General features: G+C 39.2%; 1 protein-coding gene across 10 annotated transcripts in view; it reads right to left on the reverse strand.

The window, feature by feature from the left end:
* The window catches only part of STAT4 (signal transducer and activator of transcription 4), a 145,387-nt gene that overhangs the window by 115,121 nt on the left and 12,593 nt on the right, over positions 1-17,673 (reverse strand). For 3 of the 10 annotated variants that reach the window (XM_063791398.1, XM_063791397.1, XM_063791396.1), the window contains exons 4-5: positions 3,469-3,597; positions 2,002-2,146 (exon numbers count right to left, since the gene is read on the reverse strand). In XM_063791398.1, the coding sequence (XP_063647468.1) occupies positions 2,002-2,146; positions 3,469-3,597 (274 nt within the window). Of the gene's footprint in view, positions 1-2,001; positions 2,147-3,468; positions 3,598-6,038; positions 6,061-6,334; positions 6,425-6,721; positions 7,015-17,673 lie in introns of those variants that run through there. The other 7 variants (XM_063791400.1, XM_016950234.4, XM_063791401.1 and 4 more) reach the window with 5 other exon arrangements.

The raw sequence follows: 17,673 nt of genomic DNA on the forward strand, positions 1-17,673 counted from the left end.
AGTGGCGTAGTGAAATAGAAGTGATGGTTTAACAAGGTTCGTCTGATACAACTGGCCAGAGGAGAAGCTTCCCTCACAATCTTATCCTCTAGCCCACAAAAGATGGGTTGTTTTCTTACCCCTGATTTACACTGAGAAAATCCTGCTATTTTACCTACCAACAATAAGAATCATTTATTGAATGCCTACATTTTGTCAGAAGAAAAGCTCCAGCCTTCCTCACAATTCCAAAAGGTAGATAATAATTATCTTTGTTTACATTAAAAGATACAGGTCAGAAGATTAAGTGATTTGCTCAAAGCCACATTTGAGGGTCAGATTTTTAACCCAGACCTTCTTGGTTCCAAAGACCATGCATCATCTATTAATATTTTCCCCATCTGTGCTTATCTAGCAAAGTGACCTATAGACTCTTTACTAGTAGGCTAAGAGTTAGCAAACTTTCCTATAAAAGGCCAGATAAATGTGATATACATATATATCATATGTAAATATGAGACACATATATACACACATATATAATACACAGACATATTTTTATTTTAGGCTGTATAGGTCATGCTGTCTCTATCACAACTTCTGCCATTGTAGTGTAAAAGCAATCATAAACGATATGTAAACCAACGAGTGTGGCTGTGTTTCAATAAAACACAGAAATTTGAATTTCATATAATTTTCATGTGTCAGAAATATTATTTTAAATTTTATGATCTATTTTATTTTTATTCTTTTCCAATCACTTAAAAACATAAAAACCATTCTTAGTCATGGGCCATATGAAAATGGGCAGTGGCCTTTTGACTTGTGGGCCATGGCATGCCAATCCCCATTTTAGGTTTATAGATTAGAGCACTAAGCTAATAAAGCCACTGTTAAATGATTTGTCTCCATAAAAGACAGATTGCTGTATGCTGCCAAAAATCCTGTTTTGTCGGCAATATGCTATTGTCCTGTTTTTAGTCAAGTGTCTTGCAGATTTACAGGGGATTACAAGGGCAAAGATAGCTCAGCGCAATCCAAACAACAATAGGAAAAACAATATATTTGTCCTTCTCACAAATGTAATGTCAAGAACATTTCTATTATAGTCTAGTTAAAATGTTCTAAAAATGTGTTAATTGTAGGTTTTGGATTCTAAAAATGTCTCCATGAAGAATGGCACAAAGCACTTTTTCTGTTATCTAATACGTTGTATGCACTCAGTAAATATTATAGCAGTCCATGGTCAGGGTTTATTACATTAGAACTGCTGGGTTTAGCTCCATATTAGCCTGCTTTTAATTCTTTAGATCCCTGATTCACTTACTTGATTTACTCACCCCTTAATCAGTAAACATTGCACATCTACCACAAGTCCAGACTTATGCTGGGTGCTGGAAATTCAAAGTTGAACACTAAAGTCCTTGCCTCAAGGAACTCATGATAGGGAGAGAAGTCAAACACATAGAAATAGCAATAATGTCGAATATACTAAATGCCACAGTATCGATGTGTTCTGGTGCTGAGGAAACACACAGAGATGGGCTCTGCCTGGGTGAACCAGAGAGTACCAAAGAACACTTTTAAAGGAGTGTGAGATCTGAACCAAATCTGTAAGAATACATTCACTCATGATGCTCTCATTTAGGAATGAGAACAATACTAACTCTAACTTGTTACCTAAGAGACAAAGGCAAGGGAGGGCTGCTGGAGAGCCATGAAACTGTGGTCTGGTCAGTGTTGTTGAACTGGATCATAGCTAGTAAACAAGATACATGCAAGTCCCACATGCAACACACTTGTAATGTATTTTATACACTATACTTTTAGTGTATTTTATTTTCAACATTTCATGAAAAATGTTAGGTAATAAAATTGAGCACAAAATTTGTAAGTGGTAAGATAACTCAATTTTTTCCCCTAAATTTCATTTGAAAATAATATAAGGGTACATATTTAATTTTTAACTAAATTTAAGACTCATATATCCAAATATTTTGGAAAAGTAGAATGCATTCTTACCTGAAGGACCTTCCTAATTCTTTTTAGATTGTGTATCAAGAGTAGGTTTTTCTCTTTGGAAACACGACCTAACTGTTCATCCAGTTGTATTAACAAGTTTTGAAGAAGAATCGTTGCCATGGTTTCATTGTTAGAAGCTGCCTCCCTAAAAAAAAAAGGATTATTACACAACAGAAAACAACTTTGTAAAATGTCTACTTTTTTACCATACTAACTTTAAAACAATAAACCTATTACATGGTAATAAGCATTTAAAAGTTTTAAAAAATTAAATTGTTAACATGAAGAGATGCTCAACATCACTAATCATTAGGGAATTTCAAGTGAAAATCAGAGTAAGATACCACTTCATACCCATTAGGGTGGCTATTACAAAAAGGAAAAGAAAAAACAGAAAATGAGTGTTGGTGAGTATACAGAGAAATTGTGCAATGCTGGTGGGAAGGTAAAATGGTCAATCACTGTGGAAAACTATATGACAGTTACCCAAAATATTAAACATAAAATTGCTATATGACCCAGCAATTCCACATCTGGGTATATACCCAAAAGAATTAAAAGCAGGGACTCAAACATATATTTGCATACCAATGTTCCTAGCAGGGTTATTAGCAATAGCCAAAATGTTTGAACAACCCAAATGTCCATTGGCAGATACATTTATAAAACAAAATGTGATATATACAAACAATGGAATATTATTGAGCTTCAAAAAGGAAGAAAATTCTGATATGATACCTGTTAAACATGAATGAATTTTGAAAACATTACACTAAGCAAAATAAGTCAGTTACAAAAGGAAAAATATTGTGTGATTCCAATTATCTAAAGTACCTAGAGTAGTCACATTCACAGAGACAGAAAATAGAATGGTGATTGCCAGGGGTTGGGGGTGGAGGACTAGGGAGTTACTGTTTAAAGAGTACAGAGTTTCAGTTTGGAAAGATGAAAAAGTTCTGCAGATGGATGGTGGTGTGGTGATGGTTACATAATAATGTGAATATATGTAATGCCACTGAATAGTACACCAAAAACAATGGTAAATTTTATGTTATGTGTATTTTACCACAGTAAAAAAGATGGCTGAAAAAAATTAAATGGTATAAGGTGAATAGAGCTTTGAAGAGTATAAATCTTACTGAGAAAAAAATATTGATTTACATTGAGTCTGTGATAGAGAACTGACAATCAATTGATTTGCTTCTTTTTTTAATACATGAAAAATTATTTGGGTTTTTGTTTACAGAGAAAAGAAGCACTGGAACCATTAACTTTTCATTTACAATGAATGGAACCAGAAAGGACAATTATTCCCCTTCTTTGGGAAGGCTTTCAAATCCTTGAGAAAGATCTTTACTTGAAAAGAATGCATCTACTGAGTAAAAAGTGGACCATAAAATAAATTCACATGGATAGAACATCAGACATTTGTGCATCAACTTCTAGGGAAAATATGTTTGATCCTACCAGTCTTGATTTTCAATCCACTGGGCCAACAGATGCCGAATTTCCATGGGAAAGTTGTCATCATAGAATTGATCCACCTGCTCCAAAAACTTGATTTCTAACTGTTGGACTTGATTCCACTGAGACATGCTATAAAAGAAGGGGTAGAATTAGAGTTTTAAAATATTGTTCATAGCCCTAGTACATATTTTCTTCTTTCCTTAGAATTAGTCAATGTTATGACTGAATTCCCATATATCCAAGGATACAAAAATTTCACTAAGGTTTTTTTTCATAATTCAACCCTAATGAAGGGAGCAGCCTTCTTTCTGTGCCCCTAAACTACAGCCTTCCTTGCTCTAAAATGAACTCCTGTTCTACCTGCTCCAAAAAGTTTTCACTCCCACTCCGCCAAACACCCCACATCCTGCCCACAGCTGTCTATGTGAATTTCTATTATCAACAAGCTCTTTCCCTATCTCTTGTCCCCTCAACACTTAGACTTGGAGCAACTTGAAGGCAAACGTATTTGACATTTACTATACCTCCTAAAACCCTCTAAGACTTTATATGTGAGGAACAACCCCCCAAGAAGCTTCTTTTATATGAAATTGCCAAATTTCTTTTTTCTTTATTTCAGATTTGTCTGGCTTCTAGAGTCAGCTTTATGTTCTTGACTTCTAGTCCAATTTTGTCTTAGCTTCATGAAGAATTTTATGTATGCATTTTCGTAGGCTCCAGTTTTTTAAATTAAAAATATTTCTGAACCAGTGAATGTGTTTCATTTCTCTCTGTGAGGATCCATTATAGGTGGGCAAAGCTCTTAAAGGATGTAGTCTTTTTGTCTCTGAGAAACATCTGATAGTGGTTAAACCCTCAAGTTACTTAAGGAGTAAGAAACCACACTTGATACCTATTTGGCAGCCTGTCATAAAAGAAAAGTACGCATTTCCCCCTTGTAACCCCACTCTGGCCAATTTAGAAGCTGTAGACACATTTCCTAACTCAGGAAAATTAGTATGACGCTGCCTCCTTGAAATTACAGCATTTTATGTTTTCCAAAGTCAAATTTTTGGTTGTTTTCTCAGCAATTCTAAGTCAAGTAAAAACACCAAACCCCCTTTTACATGATTAATCACCATAACATTTCAACATATCTCATAGATAGGCTAAGGTTTCCTTTTGCCTATAGAACACCAGGGTAATTTCATATATTTCATATACATATTCTTTGGGTTTTAAGTAGAATCATTTTGAGCACCTTTTCCCTGAGCTCCTGGTAAATGACTTAAAATTTATAGAAAAACGTGTTGCCAATGTTTTGCTAAAGAGAAAGCAAGTGGGAAAAGAAGTAATGTTTTATTTGCATATCATTTTATATTTATGAAAACCTTTACACTTTACAATTCTAGGCATATTGTAAATGCTCAATCAATGCTTGTTAAATGAAGAATGAGCGGCACTCCTCACATTGCTATGAATAGGGTAGGTGGATATAAGTAGTATGTCAACTTTAAAAAGGAAAAACTTGAAGATCAAATAGGCGAAATGACGCCTGCCTAATGTGTGAGGCTTCTAAGGGGCAACCTGAGGTTTCCTGAGTCTGAACCATTTGTTTTTCCAGATATCGGATGTATATATATTCCATCGGATGTGTATATATTCCACACAAAATTGGAACATTTGTTCTCATGCTACTATCAACATTGTCCTATCTATCAATTTATTTTAGCTAATGACAACAGAGAACATGAGTTGAAAATAGCATTACAGTTTTTCATCATACTATTGTTAAACCCCCGCTATGATTTGGATGAAAATCTATTTTCTAACTAAAACTTACAGGTAGATAGGAGGAATAAGTTCTAGTGCTGTAACACTAGGATGAATATGGTTAACAATAACTTAGTGTATATTTTCAAAAAGCTAAGAGGATTTTGAACGTTCACAACACAAAGTAATGATAAATGTTTGAGGTGATGGATATGCTGAATATCCTTTGATCATAACACATTGTTCATATTTATTGAAATATCACTGTATATTCCATAAATATTTACAATTGTGTGTCAAATGAAAATAAAAGGAAAATTAAAAAAATAAAAATAAACACCGAAAAAAATCACTATTAAGATCTGAGTCTTTCGGAGAGCTGAATTCAAAGCTGAAAAAAGGAAGAAGGAATACATAGTCCTAGGACATTTTCTATTGCAGCCTCTGGGAACGCCTTTAGACATCCTTCAGCAGGTTTCTTTGCTTTCACTCTCTAGGGGCTACTTCTTTCTCGTGAAAACTGTGACGTTGCTTCTGAAAACTGAGTGCCTGTCTGTCCTTTTTGCGTGCAGTTCCTAGAAGATCCCACTAAAGGGGCATTTTGTCCCACCGTCTGTGAGCTGGTGGTGCCGCTTTGGCTCTGTGGCCTGTAGCTTGCAAAAGGAGATGACCTGCCCTAAAATGTCACTCGCGCCCATCAAAGCCACAGTCACCGGCTGCCATAGCTGCAAGCTTTTTTCTGAAATCCAGGTACGCTAATCTAAAGTCAGACATCACAGCTCTAGAGAAGCTGGCTAAGAAAGTGAAGAGGGGCTCACTTTCAGCCTCCGCGAGGACACACCTCCGCAGCCGCCGCAGCTCCCCTGGCCCCCGCAGGGAGATTCGCCCGGGCACCGTGGCGCGGGCCTGCGGAGCGGTTTCCGCGGAGAACCCGTGCCAGGGCGCATCTGTGGGTCGTGGAGTCGGGCGCTTCCTTCTATAATAAGCCTCCTCAGGAAGGTTAAAATGAAGCAATTGTCAAAACGCCAAGGGAAAGCAAAGCTTCAGAGTATCCTGCATAATAAGCATGTCCTCCTTACAAGAGGCAGCCAGAAGGTGTGGTCTGGCCACTTACCTAGCGCTCTCTCAGCACAGGTCCCAGGCAGTGCTCAAGTCCAAAGTCAGAAGCGCCCCTCACAGTCCCTAGGAGAAAGCCGCTGACGCCATCATCAGTAGGGGATTTGCATTTCTCCTCCCACTTGAGGCTTTCCTGTGCGTCAGTGTTCGAGTCTCTGGGACTTTACTTGGGTCAGTTCCCACCCACTCTATTCTAGAAATGCTAACACGCAGAAACTGCCAGGCTGGAGCCCCTTCACCGGGCGTCCTCTTCCCTCTTATCCCTCCCAGCGGCTCTCGCAACTGCAGGTGGCTCAAGAGTGCCAGGAAAAAGGGGAGGGGCGGGGCATACATTTTCTTCAGTGGTTTCCTTAGACAATCTGAGATCCTCTGCAGAGTTACTTACCTGGAGCCCAGTTCTTCAGCTTCCTCTCTCACTAGTATAAGGCTCCACTCAGCCTGGTGAACCACCCCTGGGATGGAAGGGATGGGTAGCCAGGATCAAAACACCAAACTCATAGACCTTACTGGGCTCCAATTCCAGCGGGGTCCGCTCACTCCGAGGAGGGTGACCTGACCCAGAGGTTTGGGCCAAGTCCTGGGTAGGCCACCAGTGCTTGCCCTTCCTGACCTAGCCTCCTCCTACTCTCCTTGAGTAGCCTTGCCCCTGGTTGCTACAGTGCGTTCTTCTCCCTTTGTGACATCAGCCTGTTCTAGAATCACAGAGTTGGAGGAAGTCTTAGTCCCATCTAATGCTAAATCCTCTTTCATATCTGAAGAGACCCAGTGAGGTGACCAAGAGGACTCAATAAGTTAGCCACGGAGCCCGATAATAGCCCAGGTGTTTCCCTTCCCACTTCAGTGGTCTTTTCATTTCATCTCCTTGTAGTTAGCTCTTAACCCCTTGATTCACAGTAGGGGTTCAATAAAATAAAGAGAAGTCCAGGCGTGGTGGCTCACACCTGTAATCCTAGCACTTTGGGAGGCTGAAGTGGAAGGACTCCTTGAGCCCAGGAGTTTGAGACCAGCCCAGGCAACACAGTAAAATCCCACCGTATATTAAAAAATCAATAAAAATGTTTAAGAAAGTAAAAATAGTAAAATAAAGACAAAAATAAAGACAGACAGACAGACTGAAAGGTAGAAAGTGTCACTGAATTTGGTTATACACATGCTTAGAGCAATATAGCAAGGTGAAAGGCCTGCCTCCCTCTCCCCTGACGGGTTTCACACAGGTACACCCTCTGGATTCTTCTCTCCCAGGTGACATTATTATCATGTGCTTAAACTTACCACCCACCCCCAAATAGGTCAATCAATCCAAAGTCACACTTTCCATATCACTGTAAATTTCCTGGTTAGGTAGGCCTGGTCCCCACTGCTTGTTGAGCAGGCAGTTTTCAGGAGCTTATGCTGCTCTGACCCTACATAAGAAAGTGCCAATTTCAGGCTATTCCATAAGCTACTAAGCAAAGTCTGATTTTCTTCTGGAGAAGCTGTCACTGCCTATAGGAAAAAAATCCAAATTCTTGGCACTTTAAGTTCTGTACAGTTTGGTCCCAACCTATCCAGGAAACTTTTCTCCCCTATAAGAGCCCATGATGTGACCCAAGAAGTCACCTCAGCTGCCCAGATTAACCTCATATTTCACTACCAAGGCTTTCTTCAACTGGATATTCCTCCCTGAGCCTACCTACTTAGTGAAATCCTATAGTTCTCAGTGAAGACTTCCCGATGACCTGAACCCACAGCAATGTTTCCCTGCTCCAAATTCTTCATACTTCCTGTCCAAACCAGCACTCTCCAAGAGAAATAAAATGTAAGCCACATATGTAATTGTAAATTTTCTCATAGCCACATTAAAAAGGAAAAAAGCACAGGTGAAATTAATTTTAATATTGTAAATAACCCAATATATACAAGAATCTTAACATTTTGGCATATAATCAATATAAAAAATTATCAATAAGATACTTTGCATTCCTTATTTCATACTCAATCTCTGAAGTCTGGTGTATATTTAGCACTTACAGGGCATGTCAGTTAGGACTAGCCACATTCCAAGCCACATATGGCTAGTGGCTGCCGTGTTGGACAGTGCACATCTAGACCACTTATTTAGCACTTTTCACTTCCTGCCTCATAGTGTTAGTCACACTGGTTTTACATGTCCTTATCATTATCATATTCAGTTGTTGAGTGCCTGCTGTACAAAACAAAGTTTGTTCTCCTCCTCCTTTTCAGGGCCTTACCTTGCGCCTTCCACAGCAGTTTTTAAACCTTTTGTTCTCAAGATACCATTATTCCCTTAAAAATTGTTGACAAACCCAAGGAATGTTTGTGTATTACTGCTCTGGATGAAATTTTTATTTACTGTGTTAAAACTTAAATCTGAGAAAAAATTAAAATATGTATTTATTCCTTCAAAATGACAATAATAAACCCACTCCATGTTAAACATGTTTTAAGAAAAACAAATATATCTTCCAACATGAAAAACGTAATGAGAAGAGTGGCATTTAAAAAATCTCTTTAATGTCTGGTTTGAGAGAAGACAGCTGGATTCTCATATCTGTTTCTGCATTTAATCTGCTGCAAAGTATTATTTTGGTTGACATATTTGAAGAAAGTATGGACTCACACATTTATGTAGTTGGAAAAGGGGAGTATTATAATGACCTTTTCAAATAATTATTCTTCTTTGATACCACATCAAAACTCAGTGAGTGGTAGTTTCTGAAGGGCTAGTTGCATTGTGAAATCTGAAACCTTATCAACATATACTTTATGTATACTTTATGTAAAGATATACTTTATGTATACTGTTACATTCAAATCTTTTGTTGTATATATTTTGAATGAAACTATTACCCACAAATTATTTTGCAACGTCAGACACTGGTCATTTAAAAAACATTGGTCCACTGAAGTATGCAGATTTTCTAAATGCTGCCTACTTCATCATACAATGAATACAACATTTCATCATACAGTGTTCAGAAATTCATGTCAGGTAATATCAATGTTGATCTCATCATGTAAGTATTTTAAATACTGGGAAGCAGTCAAGCTCAAATTCTAATTTTTGCTTGAAAGCTCAGTTTTATTATTGGCAGCAGATACTACCAGTTGTTTTCCTTGAAGTGACAGGCTCGTCTTGGCAACTCAAACAATCACGCAAGTGCTTTTCCTCGAGATGACCATCATCCTTTAATATGTGCCTTTTCCATGTCATCACAAAGAACATTAAAAAGACATGTACTTAAGGTCTGAGATTTAATAAAATTAATAATTTTTACTGCTTCATCAAAAACATTCTTAAGTCAAACTGGCATTTTATTGTAAGTGCATGGTGGTGAAATATACAACTGCTAGTATAATTTGGCACCACTTCCTTGCTTTGCGCTAAGGCCCCAACAGTTTCACCCACCTTTGCTTTGGTACCATTGGTGCAAATGTCAGCAGAGTGAAAAGACAAAACTGTATTAGTATTATTATAAAAATAGTTTAACCTTGCAGATGCTCTAAAAAGATCTCGGGGACCACTCCCAGGGATCTGCAGGTAACACTTAGAGAACCTCTGCTCTATTTGCCATATGTTGCCAACTGTAACTCATTTATCCAGAGATGTCTATCATGAGGGACTCTCTGCTCAAATACGCACTTTGTTCTTGGTTAAATCTTCTGCCTTGAACCTCTGTCTTCCTTCTGTATTTCATGAGTGGAGGAAGACATCTAAGAAAGGGCACTTCTATGTCCAATTTGTTTCTCTTTTTTAGAATCAAAACTAAATAAGCAGGTCTGCAGTTTCTTGACCCTACACTGGCCCTGGCCTCGTCAGTCCCTCAGAGACAAAGACATAAAAAAATTCGAAGTAAAATGAAGAACAAACCAAATGCTAAAATGAAACCCCTGGAAGGTTTTCCAAATTCAAAGGCCCCCACAGATTCCTGTCTCCTTTCTCAAACAGCCACCCAGTTGCCCTGGTGATAAGCCCTATATCTAATTTTTTGCTGCATCATCCTAAGAAGAAAATCCCAGATTAAAGACTTTCAGAAAAGTAGCTTCTAGTTCTGGTGTGTCAATTTCTAGTGGCACAAAGTTGTATCAGTTACCTAACTTCTCTAACCCCAAAACTCCCTGTCTATAAAAGTGGGGATATTATGTCCCACCTGAAATTGCTGGGAAAAGTCAAAGATATAAGGTAAGAAATGGGATCAGGTTAAATGCTGAATCAATAGCTGTTAATAATAGAATAATAAACAAGTTATGGGTAACTTTGGCAGTCACTAGGTTAACCCTCCAGCTTCCCTGCCACCTTGCTGTACAGAGCGGAAATGGAGATGAAGAGAGTCTGGGTGGGATAGGCAGGTTCACAGTTGTAAATAGAAGACAGGGTGGATTCAAAATCGGTTCTGATTGTGCTTTTCCCACTCTGCCCAGTGGAGCTGCTTCTGTGGGAAACAGAGAGAGGAAGAGAGAGGATATCACTCTTGCCGCTGTAAGGGAGGTAAACCAGCTCCACCTTCTCCCAATTTTTGTACAAAGAATATAAACATTTGCTAGTTTCAGTTTTGTGATATCACCATACTTCTCCTCTCCCCTCTTAAGTGTTCTGAGGAAACTGGGGTGAGCTGGAGTTGGAGGTTGGACAGACAATATGTACACGCAGAAAGATGCGTTGAGTTCCCTGGTTGCATATGCTAGTACCACATGAGTGGGACAGCAAGGATTATTGGGATAAGATGGCCTGGTGCGAATCTCATCGACTCATCTGTGTGCAGGTTGCTCTAGCTCCATCAGAACAGGAACATTGTCTTGTAAAAGGGTTTAATATCAATCTTGCTAATTTTCTGAAGTCCAGTTCCCAATGACTCTGCTCCCTCTACTGCCATCTCAGAAGCACTGCAATTTACAAATCATAGTCATATACCTCCATGCCAGACATAGTGCCAAGAACTTCACATGCATTGTTTTAGTTAATCCTCACAGCACTCCATAGGATTAAATATCATGATTATCTCCAATTGGCAGATAAGGGGACAGAGGTTTAGTGAGCTTTAGTGAGGCTTATCAGAGGTAAGGACAGATTTGGGATTCAAACTAAGGACTGTCTGAGCTCCAGAAACAAAGCCCATAACCATTCTGCTTTACTAAAAATCTTATCTGCTCTTATGAGAAAAGCAATAACTTGCTCAGAGAGCTATAGAGGAAATAAGTTTGATGACTTAAACATGAATTCCAAAAAAGAGAGGATCATTGCATAGTCCAATCTTTTGGCTTCCCTGGGCCACATTGAAAGAATTGTCTTGGGCCACACATAAAACACACTAACGCTAACAATAGCTGATGAGCTTTAAAACAATCTCATAACGTTTTAAAAAGTTTAAGAGTTTGTGTTGGGCCGCACTCAAAGCTGTCCTGGGCCGTATGCAGCCCATGGGCTGGACACACTTTGTCTACAGTTTTCTTTTCTTGTAATGTCTTCTGGAAGCTTAGGTAGAATTGGTATTATTTCTTCCTTAAATGTTTGAAAAAAATCACCAGTGAAGTAATCTCTGACTGGAGTTTTTTTCTGGTGGGAAAATTTTAAACTACAAATTCAATTTATTAGATCTAGGACTACTTAGGTTACCTATTTTCTCTTGAGTGAGCTTTGCCAGTTTGTGTCTTTCAAAGAATTTATATATTTCATCTAAGCTGTTATTATATACATAAAGTTGTTTATAATATTCCCTTTTAGCAAGTTATTCTTTTAATTCCCTTTTATTCCAGTTATTCTTTTAATAGCTGGAAAATCTGTAATAATCTTACCTCTCTCCACTCTGATATTGGTAGTTTGTGTCTTCTTTTTCCCCCCCCCAGGACAGTTTTACTAAAAGTTTATCAATTTTATTTATATTCTCAAAGAACAAACTTTTGGTTTCATGGATTTTTTTCTATTGTGTTTCTGCCTTCTGTTTCATTGACTTCTACTCTTCGTTTCCTTTTATTTACTTCTGTTTCAGTTTGCTTTCTTTCTCATATATATATATACATATATTTTTGAGACAGAGTCTCGCTTTGTCACCCAGGCTGGAGTGCAGTGGCACAATCTCGGCTCACCGCAACCTCTGCCTCCCGGTTTCAAGTGATTCTCCTGCCTCAGCCTCTGAGTAGCTGGGATTACAGGCACGCACCACCACGCCCAGTTAATTTTTGTATTTTTAGTAGAGACGGGGTTTCACCATGTTGGCCAGGCTGGTCTGGAATGCCTGACTTCGTGATCTGCCTGCCTCGGCCTCCCAAAGTGCTGAGATTACAGGTCTTATATATTTTAAGGCAGAAACTTAGGTCATTGATTGGATCTTTCTTCTTTCCTGATATAAGCATCTGCATATTTCTTCCTTTCCATTGTTTAAACTACATCAAACAAATTTTGATATGCTGTATTTTAATTTTCATTTATTCTACTTAAAATTTCCCTTGTGATTTCTTCTTTGATTTATGATGTTTGGGTTTTAATTAATTAATTAGAATTGTGACTTTTGTTTTCCAAACATTTGGATCATTTTCCAATATTTTCCTCATATCCATTTTTAATTTAATTCCATTGTGGTTAGATAACATACGTTTTTGTTATTTGAATTATTTAAAATTTATTGAGTCTTGTTCTATGGCTGAGAATGTTTTGGTCGATGTTTAGGACACTTAAAAGAATGTCTTCTCTGCTCCTGTTGGGTGAAGAGTTTTTGCAATCTCAGTGAGGTCAAGTTGGTTGATAGTATTATTCAAGTCTTCTATATCATTCCTGATTTTCTTCCCATTTATTCAATCTATTATCAGAGGAATATTTAAATCTTCAGCTATAATCCTGGATTTGTCTGTCTTCTTTCAGTTCTTTCACATTTCATTTCATGTATTTTGAAGCTCTGTTATTAAATGCATAAACATTTATAATTGTTTTGTCCTTTTGATGATTTTCCTTTTATTTTTATGAAATGACCCTTGTTATCTCTGTTAATATTTTTGGCTCTGTAGTCTACTTTGTTTTATATTTATATAGCCACTGCAGGTGTCTATGATGAGTGTGAGCATGATGTATCATTTCCCCAATATTTTACTTTTTACTTATTTATTTATATTTGAAATGTGTTTCTTGTCTGTAGTATATAATTGGGTCTTGCTTTTTTATCCAATTTAACAATTTCTAATTTCTGCTTTCATCAAGTATAAAGAGCTTTTTCCACTCTGGCTGTTGAGAATATAAATTATGCCTAGCCTTGTGTGAGCTCCAGAAATTTTTCCACCTGCTCCTCTTTAGTGAGTCCTCCCCACATCTTTGAGTAGTTCCTTTGCAAACATGGACTATTCAGTACCCAGCTGAAGAATCAAGGGGAGCCCTTTGCAGTCTTCTTCCTGGTACTCTGCCCCATAAATTCTGACCAAACTCTCAACTCTCCCTCTTCAACTCTGAGAGAATGCCAGGCTCTATTTGAGCTTCCTCTTTCTCTGCTGGAGCTTGGAAACTTTCTCCAGAAAGTAAGCTATGAGAATCATAAAGATTGCCTCATTTGTTCACTTCTCTTGCACTGCCTATTTGTCAATTTCTGAAAAATCATTGTTTCACGGTTTTTGTTTGTTTGCTTAGCTGTGTGTTTAACATGAGCAGGTAATCCACTAGGGAAGGGTTGCCAGATTTAGCAAAACAAAATAAGACTGCCAGTTAAATTTGAATGTCAGACCAACAACGAATAATTTTTTCAGTCTATATATGACCTGTATTTATAGTATAAGTATGTTTGAAATTCAAATTTCAGTGGGCTTCCAGGATTTTTATCTGGAAACCCTAATCCCTGTTAATCTATTATGTCCAAAAGCAGAAGTCCCCTGAGACTCTTTTAGGTGCTAGAGCTTGTAGTTGTTGGAAATCTATTCAATTCAGTGTGAAATATTTACTGAGCTCATACATCACAATGAGAATAATTTAGGGTTGAATTGGCAGAGAAGACAAAATAAGCATATGAAATTAATAATGCTCAGTTGAATGGCAATGCCAAATGTAAATGCCACAGGAATTCAGAAGAATGACCACAATGAACTGAAGTGGTCAGAAAAAGCCAGAAGACGAGATTAATAAAAAAAGTGAAGGATGAAAGAACTGTATTCAGGTATGGAGAAGAACAGTGATGCTCAGCCTGCTTAAAAAAGGTCAGGTCCTGATCCAGGACTAAGACCGGCATCCTTCTAGACAGGGAGAAGAATAATCTAAACCAAAGATTTATAGAGGGTCATTATAAACAAGATTAGTTGGTATCAGTGTCTCTAAGAATAGCTGTTTAGTTTGCTCATTATGCAAGAGTGACTGGTTGAGGGGGATGAGTGAGGACTGAAATCTAAACTGAACTTCAATTCCCAAGACATAAGCATTGGTGCAGGGCTGCAGCCAATTGGAGGAAGAAATGATTTTTCTAACTTGAATGTACCTTGTGGGGCATCTGAGGTCTTGGTGGGAACTTCAGTGTCTTCCTTCTGAGTAGCTGTGATATGATGACTTCTGTAACTTGACCCAGACTTTTTAGTGCTAGAGTCACTATGGGGAGAGATGGGTGGAGAAGTTAGAAGATACATCATCTCTGAACTGTGAGCATTCTGTACTGGGCTATTGTGCAGAAGAGGGTGAGAAGGGACAGGATGAAATTGGTTTTATAGTTGGGGGGAACAAAGTAGGTGAAGGGAGATGGAGCTGATAGGGCTTTAGATGAATATGTGATAGAACACCTCCGAAGTTCGGCACCAGCACCCAGAGGTCTGAATATCAACAGTCTGAAATATTGGTGCCATCCAATAAAGAGTGGCCCCTAAATCAAGCACTGTGAACTCAAAGCCCTCCTGGGACAGCCAGATGATGGGCCTGTAGAGAATCAATCTTTCTTTCTTTTTCTTTTTTTGACAGAGTCTCACTCTGTCACCCAGGTTGGAGTGCAATGGCGCAATCTTGGCTCACTGCAACCTCCGCCTCCCGGATTAAAATGATTCTCCTGCCTCAGCCTCCCCAGCAGCTGGGATTACAGGCCTGCATCACCATGCCTGGCTAAATTTTTAAATATTTTTAGTAAAGATGGGGTTTCACCATGTTGGCCAGGCTGGTCTCAAACTCCTGACCTCAAGTGATCCACCTGCCTCAGCCTCCCAAAGTGCTGGTATTACAGGCTTGAGCCACTGTGTCCAGCCAGAGAATCTCTCTAACAGGAAGCTGGAAATCTGGATGTTTAAGAAAAAAATCACCTGAATTTCAATTGCTAGTATAATTCAAAGAACTTAACCACACACACACACACACACATGCACCAAAACACAGTATAGACCCACCACACTGTTCTAACTAAATAATACACATCTATAGGTGTGAATGCTGCCAAATTTCCTTCTCTGTTTGAAAGCAATATTTCCCAGCCCTAATCATCCTGTGCACTGTCACTGTTATCTACTGGGAGTCTCCCAAAAATTGGAAAGAAAGGGAAGAGGGAGGAAGAGGAGAGCCAAACCAAATATTACTCTTTAGAGCCAGGTGGGTGAATGTAAGTACTTTGGAGGATGTGAATCCGAACAGTTACTTTCACCCCTCTTATCATTCAGCAGTTTGATCTTTTTAAAAGGATGAGGCAGCATAGGAAGAGCTCCGGTCTATAGCTCCCAGCGTGACTGATGCAGAAGACACGTGATTTCTGCATTTCCAACTGAGGTACCTGGTTCATCTCATTGGGACTGGTTGGACAGTGGGTGCAGCCCACAGAGGACAAGCCGAAGCAGGGTGGGGCGTTGCCTCACCCAGGAAGTGCAAGGGGTCAGGGGATTTCCTTTTCCTAGCCAAGGGAAGCTGTAACAAACCGTACTTGGAAAAATGGGACACTCTAGCCCAAATACTGCGCTTTTCCCATGGTCTTAGCAACCGGCAGACCAGGAGATTCTCTCCCATGCCTGGCTCAGCAGGTCCCACACCCATAGAGCCTTGCTCATTGCTAGCGCAGCAGTCTGAGATCGACCTGCAAGGCAGCAGCCTGGCAAGGGGAGGGGCGTCCACCATTGCTGAGGCTTGAGTAGGTAAACAAAGCTGCCGGGAAGCTCAAACTGAGCAAAGCCCACCACAGCTCAGCAAGGCCTCTGCCTGTATAGACTCCACCACTATGGGCAGGGCATAGCTGAACAAAAGGCAGCAGAAACTTCTGCAGACTTAAACATCCCTGTCTGACAGCTCTGAAGACAGCAGTGGTTCTCCCAGCGTGGTGTTTGAGCTCTGAGAACGGAGAGACTGCCTCCTCAAGTGGGTCCCTGAACCCTGTGTAGCCTAACTGGGAGACACCTCCTAGTAGGGGCTGATAGACACCTCATACAGATGGGTGCCCCTCTGGGATGAAGCTTCCAGAGGAAGGATCAGGCAGCAAAAGTTGCTGTTTTGCAATATTTGCTGTTCTTCAGCCTCTGCTGGTGATACCCAGGCAAACAGGGTCTGGAGTGGAGCAGCAAACTCCAACAGACCTGCAGCTGAGGGACCTGACTGTGAGAAGGAAAACTAACAAACAGAAAGGAATAGCATCAACATCAACAAAAAGGACATCCACACCAAAACCCCATCTCTAGGTCACCAACATCAAAAACCAAAGGTAGATAAAACCACAAAGATGGGGAGAAACCAGAGCAGAAAAGCTGAGAATTCTAAAAACCTGAGTGCCTCTTCTCCTACAAAGGATCGCAGCTCCTCTCCAGCAAGGGAACAAAGCTGGATGGAGAATGACTTTGATGAGTTGACAGAAGTAGGCTTCAGAAGGTCAATAATAATAAACTTCTCTGAGCTAAAGGAGGATATTTGAACCCATCGCAAAGAAGCTAAAAACCTTGAAAAAATGTTAGACAAAAGGCTAACTAGAATAAACAGTGTAGAGAAGACCTTAAATAACCTGAAGGAGCTGAAAACCATGGCAGGAGAACTTCGTGATGCATGCACAAGCTTCAATAGCCCATTCGATCAAGGGGAAGAAAGGATATCAGTGATTGAAGATCGTATTAATGAAATAAAGCGAGAAGACAAGGTTAGAGAAAAAAGAGTAAAAAGAAATGAACAAAGCCTCTAAGAAATATGGGACTATGTGGAAAGACCAAATCTATGTTTGATTGGTGTACCTGAAAGTGATGGGGAGAATGGAACCAAGTTGGAAAATACTCTGCAGGATATTATCCAGAACTCCCGCAATCTAGCAAGGCAGGCCAACATTCAAATTTAGGAAACACAGAGAACACCACAAAGATACTCCTTGACAAGAGCAACCCCAAGACACATAATTTTCAGATTCAGCAAGGTAGAAATGAAGGAAAAAATAT

This window comes from Pan troglodytes, chromosome 13, assembly GCF_028858775.2.
Source record: "Pan troglodytes isolate AG18354 chromosome 13, NHGRI_mPanTro3-v2.0_pri, whole genome shotgun sequence".
NCBI lineage: Eukaryota > Metazoa > Chordata > Mammalia > Primates > Hominidae > Pan > Pan troglodytes.